Consider the following 19627-nt stretch of genomic DNA (forward strand, 5'->3'; position numbering starts at 1 on the left):
CGCCCCCCGCGGGACCCTCCGCCGCCGTACCCCGGCCCCGAGGGCCGCTCGGACGCCGCAGGGGCTCCCCAGAGGGCCGGGCCGCCGGTGAGGGGCCGCGCGTTCCTCCCTCCGGCCACGCTCGGCCCCAGGGCTTCCTGGAGCAGGAACTAAACCCGGCGGAGGGCAGCGCCCTCGGCACTCAGGCCCCGGAGTCCGCGAGTCTGGAGGCGGCCGCCGCGCGCACGCGCACAGCCGCGGCCCCGGCGTCGCCTAGCAACCGGCCGGAGGCGCCCGCGGGGCGACGCCGCCTTCCGCTGCCCCGGAAGTGACGTACGCGTCGGGCCCCGCCCCGCGGAGGCGGAAGTGGAGCCGCCCCGGGCCTGCCTGCGAGCGCGGGGAGCCTCAGCCCCGCCGAGCGCCTGGCTGCATGGCCGCCTACTCCTACCGCCCGGGCCCCGGGGCCGGCCCGCCCGCGGGCGCGGCGCTGCCGGACCAGAGCTTCCTGTGGAACGTCTTCCAGAGGTGCGGCCCGGCGCCCCCGCGCGCCTACGGGGCTCCCCCGCGCGCTTACGGGGCTCCCCCGGGCCTCCTTCCCGGCCCCCGGGACCTCTCCCCGGCCTCCCGCCCCCACCCCCGGCCTCGCTCCCGCCGGGGCCTGCGGAGGCGCCTCCGTCGCGCGGGGGTCGCGGCCTCCACCCCTCGCCCCTCGCGGCCAGGAGCCCGCGGCTGAGGGGCGGCTCCGGGAGGCTCGGGGACGCCGGCGGGAGGCGGAGACGCGGACGCGACGGTTTCGGCGGCGCCTGCGTCCGGGGTCGCCGCCCGCGGGGGCTCGAACGACTCGCGGCCGGGGGGGGGGCTCGTCGGGGCGGGAGAGAAGCCGGCGTGGGCGGACCCCCGAGGAGCGAGGCCGGGAAGTGTGAGGAGGGAGACGATGGTTCTCCTGGGGAGACGCGGGGCCGGGGCGGGGCACCGTGGCCGGGACACCCGAGGCCGGAGCACCCGGGGCGGGACACCCGGGGCCGCGGACGGCCCGGGACGGAGCAGGCGCCCGACCTTCCGTGGTTCCCCAGCAGAAGGCGGGGGTGAGCCCGGGGCACGGTGCGCGGGAAGGCGCTGCCTCGGCCGAGCGGGGTTGGCGCGGCTCAGTGCGGGCGCCGGCGCTGCGCCCTCGGCCCCCGGCTAACCGGCCTCGGCTTTGCAGGGTCGACAAGGACCGGAGCGGGGTCATCTCGGACAGCGAGCTGCAGCAGGCGCTCTCCAACGGTGAGTGGGGCCGCGGGCCGGGCTTCTGCCGAGCGCGGGGCCTGAGCGCGGGGCCTGAGCGCGGGGCCTGAGCGCCGGGCGAGTCCCTTCCTCTCCGAGTGCGGGCGGTGACTCCGGCCTGTGCCCCCGGCGCCTCCGCGTCCAGGTGCTTTGCTGCGCTGGGACTCGTGCGGGAAGCACTTCGGGCGCGCGGCTCTGTACCGCGGACCCACCTCTGGTGCCTGGAAGACCAGGGCGGTTCTCAGCGGTCCGTCTTCGTGACCCCGCTCGAGAGGCTCATCGGGCTGCTGGGGCACCGTGGGGAAGACATGGGGCGCTGGAGGCGTGGCGCTGGCAGTGGGATGGTGGGAAGCTGGTCTCATCCCTGGGGGAAACGAGGTGTCCAGACGGGGATCCCGACCGTAGCTCTGGGGTCGAGTGGGGGGCGCTGGTTTCCGCCGGTTCCCCCGCAGGGCCTGAGAACGTGGACTTCATCCGATACCCGCCGGGTTGCCCTTTTTGAGGATCCCTCCGGTGCCACTGTCTTTTCTGGGTCCTGGATTTGTAGCCTGTCGTTCCAGCGGCCGTTTAGGGTAGAAAGGGGATTGGTTCGGAGGTGTCGGTAAGAGTCATCTCTGCGAGCGGGAGGCAGCTTGATGTTGTAGGGAGAGTGAGCAGGCGGGCGCGGCCTCCCGGTGCTGGACACGGGGCTGAAGGAGGACACACACGTTGCGGGTCCACTCCGGGCCCCTGGGCTGGGCCTCTGTTGCCTCGCGATTTGCGGGAAGTGCAGGATTTGCATCCGCAGGTTCCTACGGGTGAAGAGTGGCGGTGCTCCCGCCTTCCGCTCCCGGGGTCTCACCCGCGGCCGCAGGTACCTGGCGTGTGACTTCACACGTGTTTATGTAGCCGCGCTCAGGAAGCTCAGAAATCTCTTCACTCTTGCTTTGATGACTGCCTTCTCGAGTCTTCTCCATCTTTGTGTCTCCAGGGCTTCAGCTACACTCAGAGGAGTAGAAGGCAGGGTTACTAGAAAGATGTCACAGCAAGCTGGAACCCAGCAGGCTACGACCTGGCAAATGTGGCTTAAAACTTTCTAAGTGTTGGGGCGCCTCCGTGGCTCAGTCGTTGAGCGTCTGCCTTTGGCTCAGGTCAGGATCCCAGGGTCCTGCGATCGAGCCCTTGCGTGGGGCTCCCTGCTCTACGGGAACCTGCTTCTCTCTCTCCCATTCCCCCTGCTTCTGTTCCGTGTGTGTGTGTGTTTCTCTCTCGCTCGCTCCTTGTCAAATAAATAAATAAAATCTTAAAAAAAAAAAAAAAAATTTCTAAGTGTGGGTGCCTGGGTGTGTCAGTCGGTTAAATGTCCGACTCTTGATTTCGGCTGAGGTCATGATCTCAGAGCGGTGAGGTCGAGCCCCCTCACCCCCACAAGTGTGCGCTCTCTCTTTCTCAGAAAACAAAAAAATACTCGAATCGTTGACCAAACGGATGTCTTCACGTCCTACATTAAAGAGGGCGGACCCTGCACTGAGAGTGCCCTCAGGGTCACGCGTCACTGAGTTCTTCTCCATGACCCATTTGGACATTCTTTTGTCTGTCCCCTTGAAGTTCTGAGAGCACCACCGGCTTTGGGGTTGTGTGAAACCTCCACTGGGGTGATGGTCACACTCTGACCTCATTGGCCTGATGTGTCCACCCCGGGGGTTCCTGTCTGGATTTCAGTCCTGGCTCTGCCAGTTCTAGGAATATGACCTTGGGCAAGGACTTGACCTTTCTGGGTGGGGGATAGAGAAAAAGCGCGCAGAGTCCTTGGTACAGCGCCTGGCACGCAGCAGGGTTCAGTGTGGCCAGCTAAGCATGCAGTACTGACTGGCCTGTGACCGCAGGAAGCCAGCTCCAGGGGTGGTGGTGACGGTAGTTCCACTTACTAAGCGCCCATTGAGGTGGGCCCTTTGCTGGGCACTGGACAGACCTCGTCTCGGGTCAGCATTGCTGTTGGAGCCCTGGGGTGTGGAGTCTGACCTGTCGGGTCAGGCTCCTGGGTTTTCACTCGAGCGTGTCGGTGCTGCCCTTAGTTCTTCAGCTGGTGGAGAAAGCGGATGGGTCACCATCAGAACGTCATCTTGAGCTCGGCTCCTACTAAATATCCACCAGGAACCTGTTTGAAAGAGGGAATGTTAACAGTTGCCAAGAGGATGTTTCGTTCACCGGTGCTGAGATACTTGGCAGTCAGCGCCTGGTTAACGCCACCGGCAAGTGGGTCGGACTGTCTCAGTGGGCTCTGCAGACGCCTGTGTCGAGGGGCCCGGTGGGACTCCCTCGGCTGTTGCTGGAGGCGTGTGAGAGCTGGCCGGAAGCAGGTGGCCGCGCTAACCTGAGCGGGAGGCCGCGCCGCAGCCAGCACGCCCTCTGCCCGGGACGCGGCCCTCTCGCTTCTGCCGGGGAGCAGAGGCCTCTCCTGTTCCAGGCATCATGGTGGCCGTTTTGACGTGTTTTGTTTCTATATCTTACTGACCCTGAGTCCTTTAACCAATTACATTTTCCTCTTGAGATTAGCTGCTGAAAAACTGAAACTGGTGGCTTGCCACTGTGTAGAGGTTGGAGAGGTCAGTTTTACCGACCTGGTCCTGGAGCTCGTCGCTTCTTACCCTCCTTCTCTCTCCCGGTCCAGCGTAATTACAGTTTCCTTCATTCCGCTCTGCTTTATAGATTTCATCATGTTCTTTCTGCAGTAAAGCGAGTTACCAGCGCTGCCGATTCGCGGAGCAGGTGGTAGTGTTGTTGGTTCCGTTACCCCTTCTGGCTCTCGAGATCTAGACGCAGACGCGTGTTGCTGGCACCCTCGGCCCTTCCGCTCGCGTCGGGCTGGGGCTGGCTTCTCCCAGGCTCTGAGCGCGCTGAGCCCCAGTGTCTTCCCACCTGTGTCCATGGGGTGTCTACCCCTTGCGTGGTTCTGTACTCCCTCCGCGCAGAGGGCCTGCCTTTTGTTGCTGTGAACTGGAGCCGTGTCCGTCCTGAGTTCCAGATTTTCTGCCCGGAGGCATGTGCCTGCCCCTGCTGCTGAACCGCTGCGGCATTGTGCCTTGTCCTTGACACTCTGCGGTCTGCTCCGTGCGGCCACCGCTGTAGATGCCTCTGGCCACTAGCCTGTCCGCTTCCTGACGGAAGGCCAGGCCGGGCTCCTGTGTGCAGGCGTGGTCTGTGCGCAGAAACCAGCCGGCCGCCAGGTGGGCCCGTCTTTGTCCTCTTCACTCCGGGGGCGGATGCAGCTGACCGTATTTTGACTTCGGATTTTTCTCCCAGGAATGGGCTTCTGTTTTCGTATTAGCCCTGGAATACTAGGCTATTCCAGGACGTTGCTTTACTTAGCGTGTTACTGGTGGCAAAACTGAAGTTCAGACTTGCATGGTTTCTCACTTGAATTAAGTCTGTGCTTGTGTGCTCTCTGCTGAAATGTAGGTGAAACCGCTCCGAAAGGGTCCTTGTGGGTCCCATACACGGAGTCCTTTCTAAGACTTGTTTCATAGGAAAGCTTCTGAAACTGCTCTCGGGGGTGTGTGGTTAACGGGTATGAAGAAAGACAGAAGACGACTGTTCTCTTGCCTTCTGTTGGAAGGACATAAACTATCTCAGTTTGGTACCTTTTTTTTTTTTTTTTTAACCTTGCATGCTCTTTTTTGGAATTGCAGGAATTTAATTTTGCTAAAGCTTCTTTTTTTGTCCTTCTGCAGGTTTGCCCTCATATAACCTATGTAGGTACTTTTGTGGAGACATTTTTTATACCTGTGCTTTAAAAGATAATAGTTCATATATTGTTGTTAAGATATTTTTATCAGAATAGAGTTCCAGCTGTCCTGGGGATTCTGTATTAAGAAATGAAGGGAAATCAGACCATATAAGCCGACGGTTCCCGGCAGACCGGCCTTCCCGTCCCGTCACCGCTCCCGCCCCACAAGCCCGGTGTGGCGGCCGAGGGTGTTCGCTGCTGCGCGTGCTGCTGGGGTGGTTAAGGATGCCCGCTCAGCTCCCTTCTGCCTGCGCGTGGGGAAGGGCCGCTCAGCAGGCCCCCGTTGTTCACAGCCTGCTGCTCCCCAGGAGGCACTGGGAGGGCTGGCTGCGTCCTGGACGCGCAGGCGTGTTTTGAGAAGCGTGCTTTGTCCACCCGCGGCCTGGAGCTGTGCGACAGCCACTTGCCTGGGAGTCGGTACTGACAGTCTGACTCACGGCAAACACCTGCTTTCCCTCTGGGTCTCTGGAGCTTCCACGAGAGACTCCCATGAGAGAGCCTGGACTCCACAGACGCGGGAGCTTCCCTGGTGGCCGTGACTGGTGTTTGTCCTTAAAACTCGGAGCTGGCGGAGGAAGCACATCCTGGACAGCACTGGTGACCACGGGACTCCTGGTGCCTTTTCCCTGTGGAGTTGACTGTCCTTTCTCTGTGGCAGCCTGAGCGCTGGAGTCTTCGTGAGTCATGGAGCTGAGGGCGTTCTCGACGCCGAGGACAGCCTGACCTGTCTGCTGTCTCCGGAAACACGCCCTGCCGGACTTCTAGATGGAAACCAGAGAGAGTTAGGATTTGGTGGACTTGGCTTTGCTGACAGGTCACTCTGTAACCTTGGGTGCATTGCACTTCTGGCCCCAGTTTCTTTGGGGGTAAAGACCGGAAGACTGGAAGTCTAGATCTTTTCCCCCTTGAGCCAAGCCCCAGTCCACCGGATCCCGCATCTGCCTGGTACAGAACCGGGAGGCAGTGTGTCCGCCCGGACTGAGATTACGGTGTTTCACTAATCGTCCCTGAGATTGTGTCTCGTTTTCATTAATGTAGATACTGTACTGATTTGACCCCAGATTTCATAGAGCCAGTTTCTAGAGCTAACGTGTATCATATCAAGGGTATGGGCATCTTTAATGCTGATGGTCAGGATTTAGATTGCTTTTCGGAAAGGCCATATTTATGGTCGTGCTCTTTGAAGCTGTAGTTGAAGAGAACTGGAGAAGTGTGGAGTTTTGCTGAACCAGAGTCTTGCAGATTCTGTGCACCAAGTGCCAGTGCCAGTGCCCAAGCCTGCAGCCCTTGCCTCAGCTCTTGGCAGAAAAGCCCAGCAAGGCTGGGAGTTCCTGGTCTGATGAAGTGAAGTGGAAAGACATCACCACTGATGACGTTTTAAAAAAGTCTGATCTTTATTTTTTATTTATTTTAAAATTTTATTTATTTACTTGCTTATTTATTTGTCCCGAAAGATTTCACGTAGTTCGGTATCTCGGTTGTGGAAATGTTGGGTGTCAGGAGTCGTAACCCTCAGCCACTCACGGAACCCACTGTTTACGCTTGTGGTTAACAAGACATAATTTCAAGAAAAGCTCTTTGGAGGGTGGAAAGACTGCGTCATCACAGAGCGGAATGGGCTTTTCCCTGGAGAGTCGGGAGTCCGGAGTCGTTTGTGTGCTTGAGGGTTAAGAAGGGAAGCGGTCGTGCTCTCTGTGGGGACGGTCTCCTCCTCAGCAGCTACGGGTGGTTCCCCCGGCGGTCGCCATTCGCTTAGGGTCTCCCCGGAGAGCCGCGGCACCGTTCTCAGGGCGAAAACCGTGCACGAGGTTTCCACGGACAGTCAGGCCTCTGTTTGCTTTAGCTCTCTGAGATGAAATCAAAGCAGGACTTGTAGGTACAGCGATCACGTACTGCTGAGTAGAAATCTGACGAGAACCTTCTCCAAACGAGTGGTTCTGACATCCAGCCACGTTTGTGTCAGGGAAGAGCAGACAGGAATGTTTGAAACCAGGGATGGTCCAGAAAATCCAGGCTGGAGGGTCACTGGGGGTGTCGGGCTTGTGGAGAACGTCTCCCTGTGTAGTGTGCCCTGTTCTCAGGGAGCCGTGCTTTCTTCCAGAAGACTCTTCTCCCGACGACTCGGGTTCCCCGGCTGACTCAGGCGCGTCTGAGGCGCACTGCACGGGACACGACATGTCCCCACGCTGCGGTACTTCCGCGTCACTGCGAGTCGTCGGGCTCCCATGAGAACGGGCCGCAGGACCTGCGCGTGACAGCCAGTCCTTAACTGTTGGCTCTTGTCACCCCCTGGTTTCCCTGGAGAGTCCAGCCCTGGTGGGTGACAGGAAGGGTGCGCGGAGGAGCCGGCCTCCACGAGCCTCACCCGGCAGCCCTGCAGCACACCTGTGGGTGTCGTGCCAGAGGGCAGCCTCTCGGCGTCCTGACGCGGCGCGGGATGACCTGCTGCTCTCCTGAGCCCGGGACCCCTGCCGTCCTCAGAATCCTCCGGCGCGGGCGCCGGCTGCCCGGGGTCACCTCAGGGATGCCCCCTCTCTGGGCGCTCCCGCAGGCTGTGGAGGTGGCACCGGGCCCTCAGCACCACGCGCTCGGGTCTGCGCGGTACTGGACTGGGGCGCTTGTGTCGCTTTTGTTTCAAACGTGTCCGGCCACGGCGTTCGCAGACACGGCCCCGGAGGCCTCTGCTCGCGGTCGGGCGGGCTGCGGGGCGTCCCTCACTTCCCCTCGCGGAGGGCTCGGCAGCCTGTGTCGGGCGGATGGGAGACCGGGGTGCAGGGCCAGGGAGCGCCTCCAGCGGGTGCCCCGGGCCCCTGGGCTTCCAGTCAGCGCCGGGCTGTGTCCTGCGGAGTCCGGGTTCGGTGCTCGCAGGGCCCGGTGCGAAGGAGCAAAAAGCAAACGGCGAAGAAGGGGCCCCTCCGTGCTCCACATTTCCTGCCCGTCGGGTTGTGTCATGGTGGTGGCTGTCCCCGGAGCCTCACATGCGGGCCGGCGCCCCCGCGAGCTGCACAGCCGGCGTGAGCCTGCGGTCGCCGCTGCTCCCCAAGGGTGTGCCGGGCGCGGCGCGGGGGTGGCCCTGCCCTCGGGGACAGCCGTCCTCACTAGGTGCCTCTGTCTCCGGCACCGGCAGAGCCGCCGGATTCAGCGGGGGCGCTCGGGGAAGGTCCGGGGGCCACGGCGCTCCTGCGGCTGGCGGGGAGCCGAGGGGTGCGCGCGCGCCGGGAGGCACATTCGAGGAGCAGAGAAGCCCCGAGGGGAGCGGGCTCGGCCCGGGGCGCCCCGCAGACCCGCCCGCCTGCTCCCGGGGAGGCCGGACGCCGGAGCCTGAGGAGCTTCACGTGCGGCCAGGGGATGCGTCTGTGTCGGGGCGCGGGGAGGGCGCGCGAAGACGGTCAGACGTAGCAGGAAACAGGAGCGTCCACGCGTGGGTGTGGGGAGAGACGCTGCTTGCCCTCCGCGTTAAAAATACTTCTGTACTTTGTTTCTTGTGGGTCTGGAAGTTGATGGTATGAATCGCTCAGAAAACAGGTTTGGGGGCATAAAGGCATCTGCCGAACATTTCATCGTCCGTCGGGACGCCGGCGACAACATGCTCACGGCCCCCAGTGGTCACGGCGACAAGAAACATCCCCTGGGACAGTGTCCCTGCTGAGAACCGTGGTGCCCAGGTCTCCCTGAGTAGCGGGTGACTGTCAGTAGCTGCTGCTGTTCCAGATGGGGATCTTAGAGATTGCTGGGAAAACGGTTTTCGCTGACTGTCTTTCCTGTCATTTATTTTCAGGCACGTGGACTCCGTTTAACCCCGTGACTGTCCGGTCAATCATCTGTAAGTAAAGGTGCAGGCAGACCCCTGTCCTGCCATGGCCCCTTGTCCTGCCCTCCCAGCCGAGCACTTGAGCTGGAGCTCCCGGGTCTGAAGGGTCCGTGTTCACGCAGCACCAGCGCACGCCGTCCCTGTCTGGCACGGTGGTTGACTGGCGGAAACAGCGGTGCTCAGTTTCCGACCGGAGCTTTCCCTTATGTGAGCCTCCGCTGAGTCGCGGTGTGCTTCTGAGCAGCCGAGCCGCTCCTGTTTCGTTCTTCTGCTCCCCACGTGTGAAGAGAGACCAAGTGATTTGTCATTTTCTTGGTCGCAGGAGTACGGATGGAATTTTTACATATGTTTAAGCCATTTTGCCATTATATGTCAATGCCGCTACAGGTTCTTTCATATTTGGACCTGGTTTAGGCTCATTTTTTTTTATTTTTCAAAATGTATTTATTTCTGTACGTGTACGTGTATGTGTTTGGGGAGAGTGAGAAGGAGAGACAGAGACTCCCTGCCAGGCGCGGAGCCCAGCACGGCCGGATCCCACGGCCCTGAGATCGTGACCCGGCCTGAAGTCTGGAGTCGGAGGCTTAACCGACTGAGCCGTCCAGGCGCCCCTAGGGTGATCTTTTTAATGAAAAGGGGGTCCTACTGAAAAAAACCAAGAATGTAAATCCAGTGGAGTGTTTTTCTCGGTGGCGTGGGCCTGCGCTGGTGGTGGCAGGTGCTCTTGGAGAGGGAAGGAGCTGAGCAAGGTGCCGGGAGTGCAGAGCCTTCCGCTCGGCTCCCGACCTCCAGTCCCTCTGACAAAGCAAGAGCGCCCTCCGCATCGCGTGTCGGGGGAGGCTACTTCCCTGTCCAGCATTTGGTGTCTCGGGGCTCCTCCACTATGTTCCTCTTGACCGTCTGCCTCGCCACTATGCGACACGAGCTGGGGGCTGCGGCTGGATAACCACCTGGCACAGGAGGCCCAGCCCTCCCGTTGGGCCGGGGAGTGTTCTGAGCAGCACGCGGGCATCCGCTGGCTGAGCACGGGCTGGCTCCACGGAAGCGCGGGGGAGGCCGTGTGGGCACTGAGCCCCTGCCCACCAACCTGGAGAGGCCGGCGGCTGCGAACCACTCACATTCCTTTCTGTCTCAGCCATGTTTGACCGGGAGAACAAGGCCGGCGTGAACTTCACTGAGTTCACGGGCGTCTGGAAGTACATCACAGATTGGCAGAACGTCTTCCGCACCTATGACAGGGACAACTCCGGGATGATCGACAAGAACGAGCTCAAGCAAGCACTCTCAGGTTTTGGTAATTCACTTATCTTGATTGTGTAGCAGATTTCATTTTGGAGGTCATTTGGTGCCATTACTGGTTTTGTACCTTGTTCAGTTTACTGATTTTTTTTTTTAAAGTGGGGCGGGGGCAGAGGGCGAGGGAGAAAGAAACTCTAATGCAGGCTCCATGCCCAGTGCGGAGATTGACTTGGGGATCCGGCCCACCACCCTGAGATCCTGACCAGAGCTGAAATCCAGAGTCGGATGCTCAACCCGCTGAGCCACTCAGGCACCCCTCGATTTACTGGTTTTTTTAACTAGGAAATTTTTGTTGACATTCAGATTTATACTTTGATATTGTTTTTATCATGAAGGCTTATATTTGACATGGAGACCGTATGTGCTTTTTCCCCATCCAAAATGAGATATGGGCTACGCAATCATCTGTCGCTTGTGCAGTGGTGTGATGGGACACGTGCATTGAGAATGCGGTGGCTTTGGACACAGTTTCACGTTAAAAGTGACAGTGAACTCAGGCAGCTTATTTGTGACACGTCACGAGACACGGCAAGACCGTCTGCACATGTGAGACATGCTTCCGTAAGCCGCAGTGCCAGCTGCTGCCTCGGGCGTTGGTGGGCGTGCCAGCTCCCGTTCTCAAGTGCGTGTGCTCCTGCGTGTGCCGTGTCACCAGCAGTGTCTGCACAGCCTTTCCTGAGTGTGTCAGCCGGCCTCTGATGCTGGTGCAGGGGTCTGAGAGGAGGCTGGGGTTCTCTGTGTGGAGAGGAAGCGGACTCGGAGGACTTGTCCAAGGCTCGTGGGAATTACACCCCAATTCTGGCATGTTTGGGATGATCTCACTCAGCCCCCTTTACCGGGGCCCTGTTACAAAACTCCTGCTACATTTTGTTTAAAGACTGCTTAGGAATACCTTTTAGAAAAAACCAGGCAAATTAGTTTATAGGGTCCTATTTTTTTCTATAACGTACTACATTGTTATTATAATGTACTAATGAACTTCTAGGTATTTTGAGTTTTAATGATACGAAGTCCGTCTTAGTTCTTCTGTTAATGCGTCGTAACTTCCGCCCTTCTCCCATTTCTCCGTGGGGCGCTCTCTTTCTCTTCCTTTCCTGCGTCAGGAATCCTCTGGTGTTCAGGGAGCCGCTCTCGCGCTCCATAGGAAGCTTGTGTTCCCACATCACACACTAGCTGGGGGTCAGGGTTAGGGCAGGACTTGACCTCAGGTTCTCTGCGCTGGGACTGGGAACACAGCTGACTTTGCTCTGCCCTTAGGCTGGGGGACGATAGGCTGTACAGAAGGGCCCGAAGGAGCTGGAGGCCTGGCCGGGCTGAGGCCAGCTTGGGAGGAACCTGGGTCCTGTGAATTACACCAGATAAGTGACCTCAGGTTTCAGGGAACACGGATGGCACTAGCGTTGTCAGGCCCAGAGGCCTCTCTTTCCTTTGTGCCAGTGGCCCTCTGGGTCCTTAGAGCTCATGGCGGGAGCTCTGAGGTGGGCAGTGCCCCGGCCTCTCTGGCTTCCTGAGTCCCTGCTGCGGCTTCAGGGTCGTGGAGGTCATGGGTCAGTCCCTTGTGGTCAGGAGATGGCCAGCCTCCCTGGCCTGGTTGACGCGGGCTCTTCCCTGACTTCCAGATGTTTTCTGGAGAAAGTAAATACTCTGCTACCGCATTCCACCCGTTCTAACCAGTTTCTTCCTGGGACTGGTTCTTGGTCTCTGAGGCCTTCCGCCAAGAAGGGACATTGTTACCCTTTCCATGTTAGTAATGGGAGCAGATTTTCAGTAGGAACTGAAGTGAAGATTCCTGCTCAGCCCTGGCCGCACCGGGTGACTCTCCCAGGCCACACGCTGGCTGCGGGAGTTCCCGTATCCCTTCTCTAAACTCGGGGCGCGGAGGCACCGTGCGCCAGGTGCAGAGAGCCGAAGGAAGGAAGCGCGTGAGGAGTTTGCCCCCACGCAGCGCAGTCCCCGCTGTGGGGAAGGTGAGGCACGGGCAGCCCCCCTCGCCAGGCCAGCTCGGTGTGTTCTGATGGAAACGTTACCAGAGTGGATGGCCCTCCCTCCAGCCGCCCCACCTCGCAGCCGTTAGCGGCTCGGTGCTCCATTTGCTTTGTCCTCCGTCGCGGGCCAAGGAGTGCGACGCCCGTGCGGTGTCCCCCCAACACGCTTTACTCGCGTCCCTGCCGTGTGTGGCCGTTTGCTCACCACATCAGTGCCTCGGACCCACCTTAAAAATGAGCAGTCCGTTTGCACCAGGGTCCCAGCAGGTCCGCGGGCAGCCCCCAGCCTTTTCATGCCGTCGGCTGGTTATAGACGTGGGCTGATGCCCCGTTCCAGGTCTGCCCCTTGCTGCAGTCTCTGTGCCCTGCGGAGAGGTCACTGGTTAGCGTCTAGGCGTGGGAAGGTGTGTCGTCATTTCGGGGCGCTGGGAGCAGGTGGTTGGTGACTCGTGGGATCATCCAGGCGGCTCTGATGTCTCCCCTTCCTGTGCTTGTTAGTTGTCAGGAGAGAACCTTGCTCTTCTAAGCTCAGGGTGTGGCCCTGTGCCTGCATGTCCAGGCTGACAGGGCCAGTCCTGACCGGGGTCACAGGCTGGGGGAGCAGCATACGGGGGCACTGCTTTTTTTTTTTTTTTTTTTTTTGCATTTAACTGAAGCGCAGTTGATGTAAGTTAGTTAGTCTCAGCCCTGGCTGCGGCTCGTGCAGGTGCCGCCTGTCACGGTACAGCGCTCCCACAGCGTTACGCGTCTGTCCCCTGTGCTGTGCTTTACCTCCGGACTTATTTCACAATCTGAAACTGGCACTTCTCAGTCCCCTTCAGCTGCTTCACCTGCCCCAGCCCTCCTCTCTGGCCACCGCTGGTTCTCTGCACTTACGAGTCTGGTTCTGTTTCGTGTGCTCGGTTTATTTTTAGATTCCGCGCAGAAGTGAGATCATCTGGTATTTGTCTCTCTTATTTCATTGAGCTAATGCACTCAGGTCCGTCCACACTGCTGCCAGCGGCAAGGTCTCAGTCCCTCATCCGTCGTCCCGCGGGCTGCTTCTGTACCCTGGCTGCTGGAGGCAGTGCTGCGGTGAACGAGGGGCGCAGATGCCTTTTCGAATCAGTGTGTTCGTTTTCTTGGGGTAAATCCCAGTAGCGGGATTACTGGATCACGTGCTGGCTCTGTTGCTAGCTTTCTGAAGAGTGCTCATACTGTGTCCCGGGGTGGCTGTGCCCATCTGGGTTCCCACCGGGCCTGGGGCTCTCTCTTCTCCACACTCTGGCCAGCATGTGGTGTTTCAGCCTTTCCGATCACAACCATTCCGACACGTGTGAGCCACCTTCTCAGGGCTCTGATGTACATTTCCAGAGGGCACCTCCTCTTAATTGATGAGGCTGATGTTTCACTTTCACTGATGGAAACTCATAGAGAAGATTTTGCTTCTCATGTGAATGTCTCTCTTCCTCGTTCACTTTTCTAGTCTGACTTGTGTTGGTCTGGTTCTCTCGCTGCAGTGACACTGAGGACCAGGGGACTCGGAAGCTGATCCCAGGGATGATAGAAGTTGCTTCCATGGTCTGCAGGAATTGTGGAGGTCCGTCCTGTAGGGTTAGGTCTGGGCCGGAAACGCCACAGCGATGGCTGGTGTCTGCTCTCCACCTGGATGAGCTCTACTCTTACCAGCCTGGGCCGCTTCCTCACCTGTCCACAGGGGACTCCTGTCCCAGACCTGCTGCCTTTCTTTTTTTTGAGTCAGGGATCCTGTCTTCTCACTGGCAGGGGGGATGGATTTAAGTCACAGATGCACAGGGTATGCTGACCACTCCGGAAGGGACTGTCCTGTGTGTGCATGTTTGAGTCTTTCTTAGAAAAGTAAGTATTTCTGCAATCATTAACTGTGTAATTCACTCAGATAATAGGTGTACATGTGTCCTCGCAAAGATTCCAACAGGATGGAAAAGCAGTAAAAATATTTTGGCCCCTGGATCTTGTCTCCTGAATAGTAAGGACACCACAGTCACACAGGTAGTGGGATTAGGAGGGAAGGAAGTAGGTGTCCTGATTTAGAGTGGCCTCGAGGGGTGTCCCACAGGCGAGTGGCCGCTGTGTCCCTGTGTCTTCAGAACCACCTCCCTGCTGGAGACCTTTTCAAGACACTCAGTAAGTTGAAGGTGGAATCAGTGACTTTGTCATAATGTTCGATGGCCCTTGAGTGGTTGTGAACTCCGGGAGGCTGCCTGGCTCCTGGTATTTCCCTCCCGGATGTCCCTGCTGATGCCCAGAGGGGCATGTGGGCCAGTGGGTCAGCTCCTTCCCTGAGTTTACATTGTGTTTATTTGGAAACCTCCAGTGATACATTCTTTCCCATGTAAAATGAAACTATCTGTAAAACGAAAACTTTGCAAGGAAACCGCGCTGCCCTGCGGGATGGTTTTTGGGGTGCAGCGCTGTGGGGTGAGTGTACGTGATGCAAACGAGTGAGCTCCCAGCTGTGACCTGCGGTGCCTGCGAGCGCTGGCCCCCGGGGAGCACTCCCCTTGCAGGAAGAGGGGGTGTCTTTGCGCCGGCCGCTCACGGGACTGCGGATGGGGGTGTGGTCCCAGAGGGCATGTGAACGAGTTTGCGCCTCGCGTCTCCCACCGCTGCCTCTGTCGTTTGTCGTCTGCTGACGTCAGAGGCTGTGGGGCCTGTCGGAAGGAGGACGTGGGGGCTGAAGGAGCGCCCCCTCTCCTGGCCCTCCATTCACCCTCCTCCTCCTCTTCAAGGGTACCGGCTGTCCGACCAGTTTCACGACATCCTCATTCGAAAGTTTGACAGACAAGGACGGGGACAGATCGCCTTCGACGACTTCATCCAGGGCTGCATCGTCTTGCAGGTAACGGGGCTCCGTGGGGGCTCACCGTGCGCTGGCCAGTGCAGCAGGCGGGCACAGCTGCGGAAGCAGAGGGAGGGGGCAGAGTGCCGCTCTGCAGTCAGCAGCTGGAGGGACTGGTGTCTGCTGCCCGAGGGTATGCAGGTTAGTCTTGGCGGAGGAGCTGCTAGTCTGTTCAGGGGGCTGTGGCCAGTCGTGTTCTTCCTCCCGGTGGAAGTGCCGCTGACCCTTGAACGACGTACGGCCCAGCCACACATTCGTTCATAGGCAGACTTTCTCTGGTAAGTATGGCATAGTGCCGAAAATGTGTTTTCCTTACAATTTTCTGAATAACATTTTCTTTTCTCTAGCTTACTTTATTGTGAGAATACGTACATAATACACATGACGTACAAAACAAGTGTTAATTGACTGTTAGTCCATTATTGATAAGGCTCCCAGTCAGCGGAAAGCTGTTAGTAGTTACGAGGGTCTCAACTGCTCAGGGATCATCTCCCAACCCTGGGTCCAAGGTCCCTTCCGATGAGGTCACATTTTCTAAACCGAGTGGGTTATTTGCATGTATACTCTGCTATCTTTGCTGTGTTTTCATTCCAAGGAAATGGGTCAGTTTTCCGTCGCGATGTTGACTGTGCCCTGCCTTTTTGTGTGAGGGGAGCTCCAAGGGCGGGAGGTCGCGGGTCCCAGGGACCCCAGCACCACCATTTCCCTCCCGCAGTCTTGCTTCTGTACCTGCGGGAGCTTGGTGCACTTGCTGGCACGAGTGCCCTCCAGAGACGAGGGCAGGGTGATGGAACCTGCGCCGCTGGGCCCACGCAGGCCCCCCTCCTGTGTCGAGGTCGGGATCCGGGTTCCACAGAGTTAGGCTTAGAAATGCAGTGAACTGATAAGCTCTTCGCTGGCTTTCCAAGTTTTTATTATAACAGATTTTCATTGTGACAGATTTTTTAAAAAACAGACTGAAGTAGGACGGACTGGTGTGCCCGTCCCTCAGACTCCGCAGCTACGTGCCGGCGGACAGTTTGATGTCCTCCCTCTGTGACCCGAACACCCCAGGCCCTTACTGTCCCACAGATTCCATCTTGTCAGCTTTCGAGTCCCGGAGAAATGTGAATAGCCTGAGATTTTTTAATATAATTTGGAATTCTGAGAAACTTCCTCGGGATTTTTTTCCCATGAGAGTGAAAGTGAACTTTCTGTGGCTGGCTAAGTACTGTGAGTCTGGGATCGGCCCGGCCCTGCTGTTGAGGCCTCGCCGGAGAGCCAGCTCTGTTGACATCTGAGCTTCGGCTCCCGAAATGGGGAGAGCCTTGCCCGTCCCACCCCACCCCACTGGCCGTGGTGTCTGAACACTGGCGGAGAGCTCCAGCATGGAGGTCGCGTTGCCTGCGTCGGAGGTGCTCTTGGGTTAGAGTTTTCATTTGAGGTTGTGTCCCGTGAGGAAACACCTGATCCTTACATTTCTTCTCCAGCCGAGGTCATGGAGTGTAGACTTTCGGTAACCGAGGTAAGGCGATCCGAGTCCCATGAGAAGTTTGCCTGGTGCCTGCGCACACCTCAAGGCTGAGGCTCGGCCCCTCCAGGCGGGTGTCTGTCAGGCAGCAGCCACGGCCATGGGGTTCCGTGCTGAGACGGAGGCCTGCCTGCCGGTCCCTGGTCCACCCACCCTTCCCGAGTGACCCTCAACACAGGACAGAGAAAAGCTGCCGGCCACAATAAAACACCCCCAAAATATTTTCCTTCATCTGTCTTTTTCTACAAAAAGAAATGATTTTTTGCAAAAGAACATGAAAATCTGTAGAAAATACAACTAAAGTGCGAAGAAGAATTGCCCATCGCTCTTTCAGCCAGAGTTCCCTGCCGCTGCCACCGCCGGGGAGTTCCCTGCCACCGGTGTTTTTGTAGTTGGTGCAGCTGGAGTGTCTCATGTGCGCTGGGGGGGCCCAGCTAACGCCCGAGCAAACGGTCGGCTGGGTCAGGTACCCCGTCTCACCTGCCGGAGGGCCGGGCTCCAGCCTGCTCTCACCGTGAACTGGGCACTGTTTTCCGCTCCTGTCCTGAGGAATTGTATTCTGCTGCCTTTTGTCGCGAGGAGTCTCAGGCCTGCTGTGCTTGTCTGGTGTCCCTCACCTGGGGCGGCCCTCATCTGGCTGTCCCTGCTGCTGGGTGCAGGGTTCTTCCCTCTGCCCCTGACCTGCTGTGGGGGGATGGAGCTTGTGAACAAACTAAAGCAGAGCCTTCTGGATGGGTGGGGTGGCCAGGACGGACCCACCTCCCACGGTCTGTGTCTGGGCCTCTACCTGCTGCGTGTAAGGGAGGGGCCCAAGTCCGGGCTGGTTTCCCTGTGTCCTCGGTGGCAAGTGGCCAGAGCGGTGGTGAGCATCCGAGGAAGAGCCCCCATGAGCTTGGTCTTAGAGGAGGAAGGGAGGGCCGCGGCTCAGCCCTGGACCACTTGGGAGACAGGACTGGGGCTGTGGCGTATCGTTGAGGTGGGGCTACAGCCCACCCCCTGACCTCTTACCCAGCTTCCCACGTTCATCCTCCTCCCCTGCTGTCCCACCAGGTCGCAGCGCCCTCTGTGACGGACAGGCCTGAGGGTGCTCAGGGTTACCCACTCGTGCCTCCCTGCCCAGCTCTCCATCGGGGCTTGGGGGGTCAGGAGACATGGGTGACTTTCGTTCCTAAACATCTTCTGGCTAGGTGCATTTCATTCGTTCTGTTTCATACATATTGCGGTCTAACTGCCTGTCGTCTCTCTCCCAGAGGCTGACCGATATATTCCGGCGCTACGATACGGATCAGGACGGCTGGATTCAGGTGTCCTATGAGCAGTATCTGTCCATGGTCTTCAGCATCGTATAACACTGGCCTTTGCAGATAGCGGCGGGACTTGTGGAAGGAAGACTAAAAATGCCAAATCTCCCTTGAAGGAAACAGGACACAGATGCAGCAAGATACTGTTCTTCTTCCTTTAGATTTTATATAATTAACATTTGGGGACCCAACTGTACATATGTGGATAAGCTGGGAAGGTTTTTGCAAATGTAACCATGGTTGTAATCATTATTCACATACAGACATTTGATTTGAGGCTGTTCAGCTGTGCCATGAGGTAAGATGCGATAATGTTTCAGGTATTCTGCATGCGAAAACTTCATCACGGTCATTTCCAGATGGCTCCAGGTCTATAGGGGAAATACTGTCATTAGCCAATAGGAATTTAAAACTAATCCGGAATTGCACAAAGGCTTTCATGTGCCTTACATTTTTAAGACGGGGTTTATTGTATTTGTTTGAATATGCAGCATAAGCAATAAAGCAGATGCGCCCCTTTCCCAATCTGCCTCAGACGCGCACACGTGGGAGTCCTCTAGGTGCCCACCTGACTCCTCTGAAGGGAAACCCCAGGGTACCGTGTCCTTTGTCACAGGAGTTAGATTAAATTTCATGAAGACTTCTTTGAACGTAGAAACCCAGATTAAGTTTGGAAGTAGGTGGGCTTCTGCCATTTACGATGATCGAGGCCTGTCCTGCGATGACCTGTCAGTTGTGGTTTCCCAGCGTGAAGGTGGGGTGCGGGCAGCTGAAGGGGTCCTCCGCTTCGCCTGTCGCACACAGCCAGCCACTTCACCCTCTCCCTCATTTTCTGCCTCTTCCCTCTCCTAAGTGTGCTTCCCTAAACCAGAATTGGGGGCAGCAGTTGTGAAGACATTCAGATGGGTGTTGAGGGATTTTAAGTGGGTCTGGGACATCTGAAATCATTGGCCCACAGGGGTCTCGTTGGGGGCCTGTGCTGGTTAGGAGGCGGCCACGTTTGGGTTTACCTGGGATCTGATTAGAGAGGTCAGGACACCACTGACGACAGTATGTAGGGTGGGGGTAAAGACTCTGAATCTGTGAGGCTCGTGGGCAGCTTTTTGAGCTCAGCGGGGGATGGCCCACGGGGAGGTGTCTTTGGGGATTTCTGCTCCCATTTGGTGCGTCTCCAGGCATCAGCGTGCTCCTGCCACAGCACCAGCATGTGACCCCAAGCTCCACTTCAGTGAACACCATCTGACACCACATCCCAAATGCTGACTCCCAAGAGGCTGTCAGACCCAAGGCGCACACATTCAGGCGCTCAGGTGGCTTCTCTCTGGGTTCCCCTAGACATCTTGGGCTCAGTGTCTCCCAGCTAACGTCCTCACCCCCGAGACATGCACCCCTCCGCTGCCCGCCCGCTCCCTTTCCCTATGTCGTGACTACAAGAGGTGCCTTTGGAAGATGCTGCACTCCTTTCTCCCTTGAGCCAGGCCTGCAAAGACCTCAGGCTTGGAGTGAGGATGGCCTGTAGGGCCTTCCATCAGCCTTGCCGAGTTCTGCCCTGTGCACGCGGGAGCCCCTCCCTTCTCTCTTCACCCAGACCCCGTCTCAGGCTGGCCGTAGAGCAGCTCTCGGCCTTGGCGAGGCACCTGCCCCCAGTGCACGGCTGTGTTTAAGCTCCATGGAGGCCGCACAGTGGACTTCGAGAGACCTGCTCCCTCACTGTGTCAGCCACGGAAAGGGAACTGTGTAAATGTGTGATGAGCCCTGCGCTCCTGGGTCCGGGCGGGGAAGGAAAACCAGAATTTTAGCAAAGAAATGATGTGAGTAGGGATGGGTGAGGGTCTCATGTGCTCTGGTTA

The 19627-nt window shown here is 58.1% G+C and overlaps 1 protein-coding gene across 2 annotated transcripts; it reads left to right on the forward strand.

The window, feature by feature from the left end:
• The first annotated feature begins 328 nt into the window (after positions 1–328).
• On the forward strand, positions 329–18302 carry PDCD6 (programmed cell death 6). Of its 2 annotated transcripts, none has more exons than XM_059416791.1 (6): positions 329–504; positions 1184–1245; positions 8790–8834; positions 9958–10110; positions 14857–14966; positions 17727–18302. In XM_059416791.1, the coding sequence occupies exons 1-6, from the start codon at positions 410–412 to the stop codon at positions 17823–17825; spliced, it is 564 nt and encodes a 187-aa protein (XP_059272774.1). In that variant the 5' UTR covers positions 329–409; the 3' UTR covers positions 17826–18302. The 2 variants fall into 2 exon arrangements, with proteins under 2 accessions (XP_059272774.1, XP_059272773.1); XM_059416790.1 differs by having other exon boundaries at positions 332–504; positions 9958–10116.
• The last annotated feature ends 1325 nt before the right edge of the window (positions 18303–19627 follow it).

Source organism: Mustela nigripes, chromosome 12 (assembly GCF_022355385.1).
Source record: "Mustela nigripes isolate SB6536 chromosome 12, MUSNIG.SB6536, whole genome shotgun sequence".
Classification (NCBI taxonomy): Eukaryota; Metazoa; Chordata; class Mammalia; order Carnivora; family Mustelidae; genus Mustela; species Mustela nigripes.

What these genes read in the sequence shown, in the direction of transcription:
- PDCD6 (XM_059416790.1), top strand. Translation starts at nt 410, where the DNA reads ATGGCCGCCTACTCCTACCGCCCGGGCCCCGGGGCCGGCCCGCCCGCG. An exon ending in GACTGTCCGGTCAATCATCT is followed by an intron (nt 8,835 to 9,957) that starts GTAAGTAAAGGT and finishes TTTCTGTCTCAG; the next exon opens with CCATGTTTGACCGGGAGAAC. An exon ending in GCAAGCACTCTCAGGTTTTG is followed by an intron (nt 10,117 to 14,856) that starts GTAATTCACTTA and finishes CTCCTCTTCAAG; the next exon opens with GGTACCGGCTGTCCGACCAG.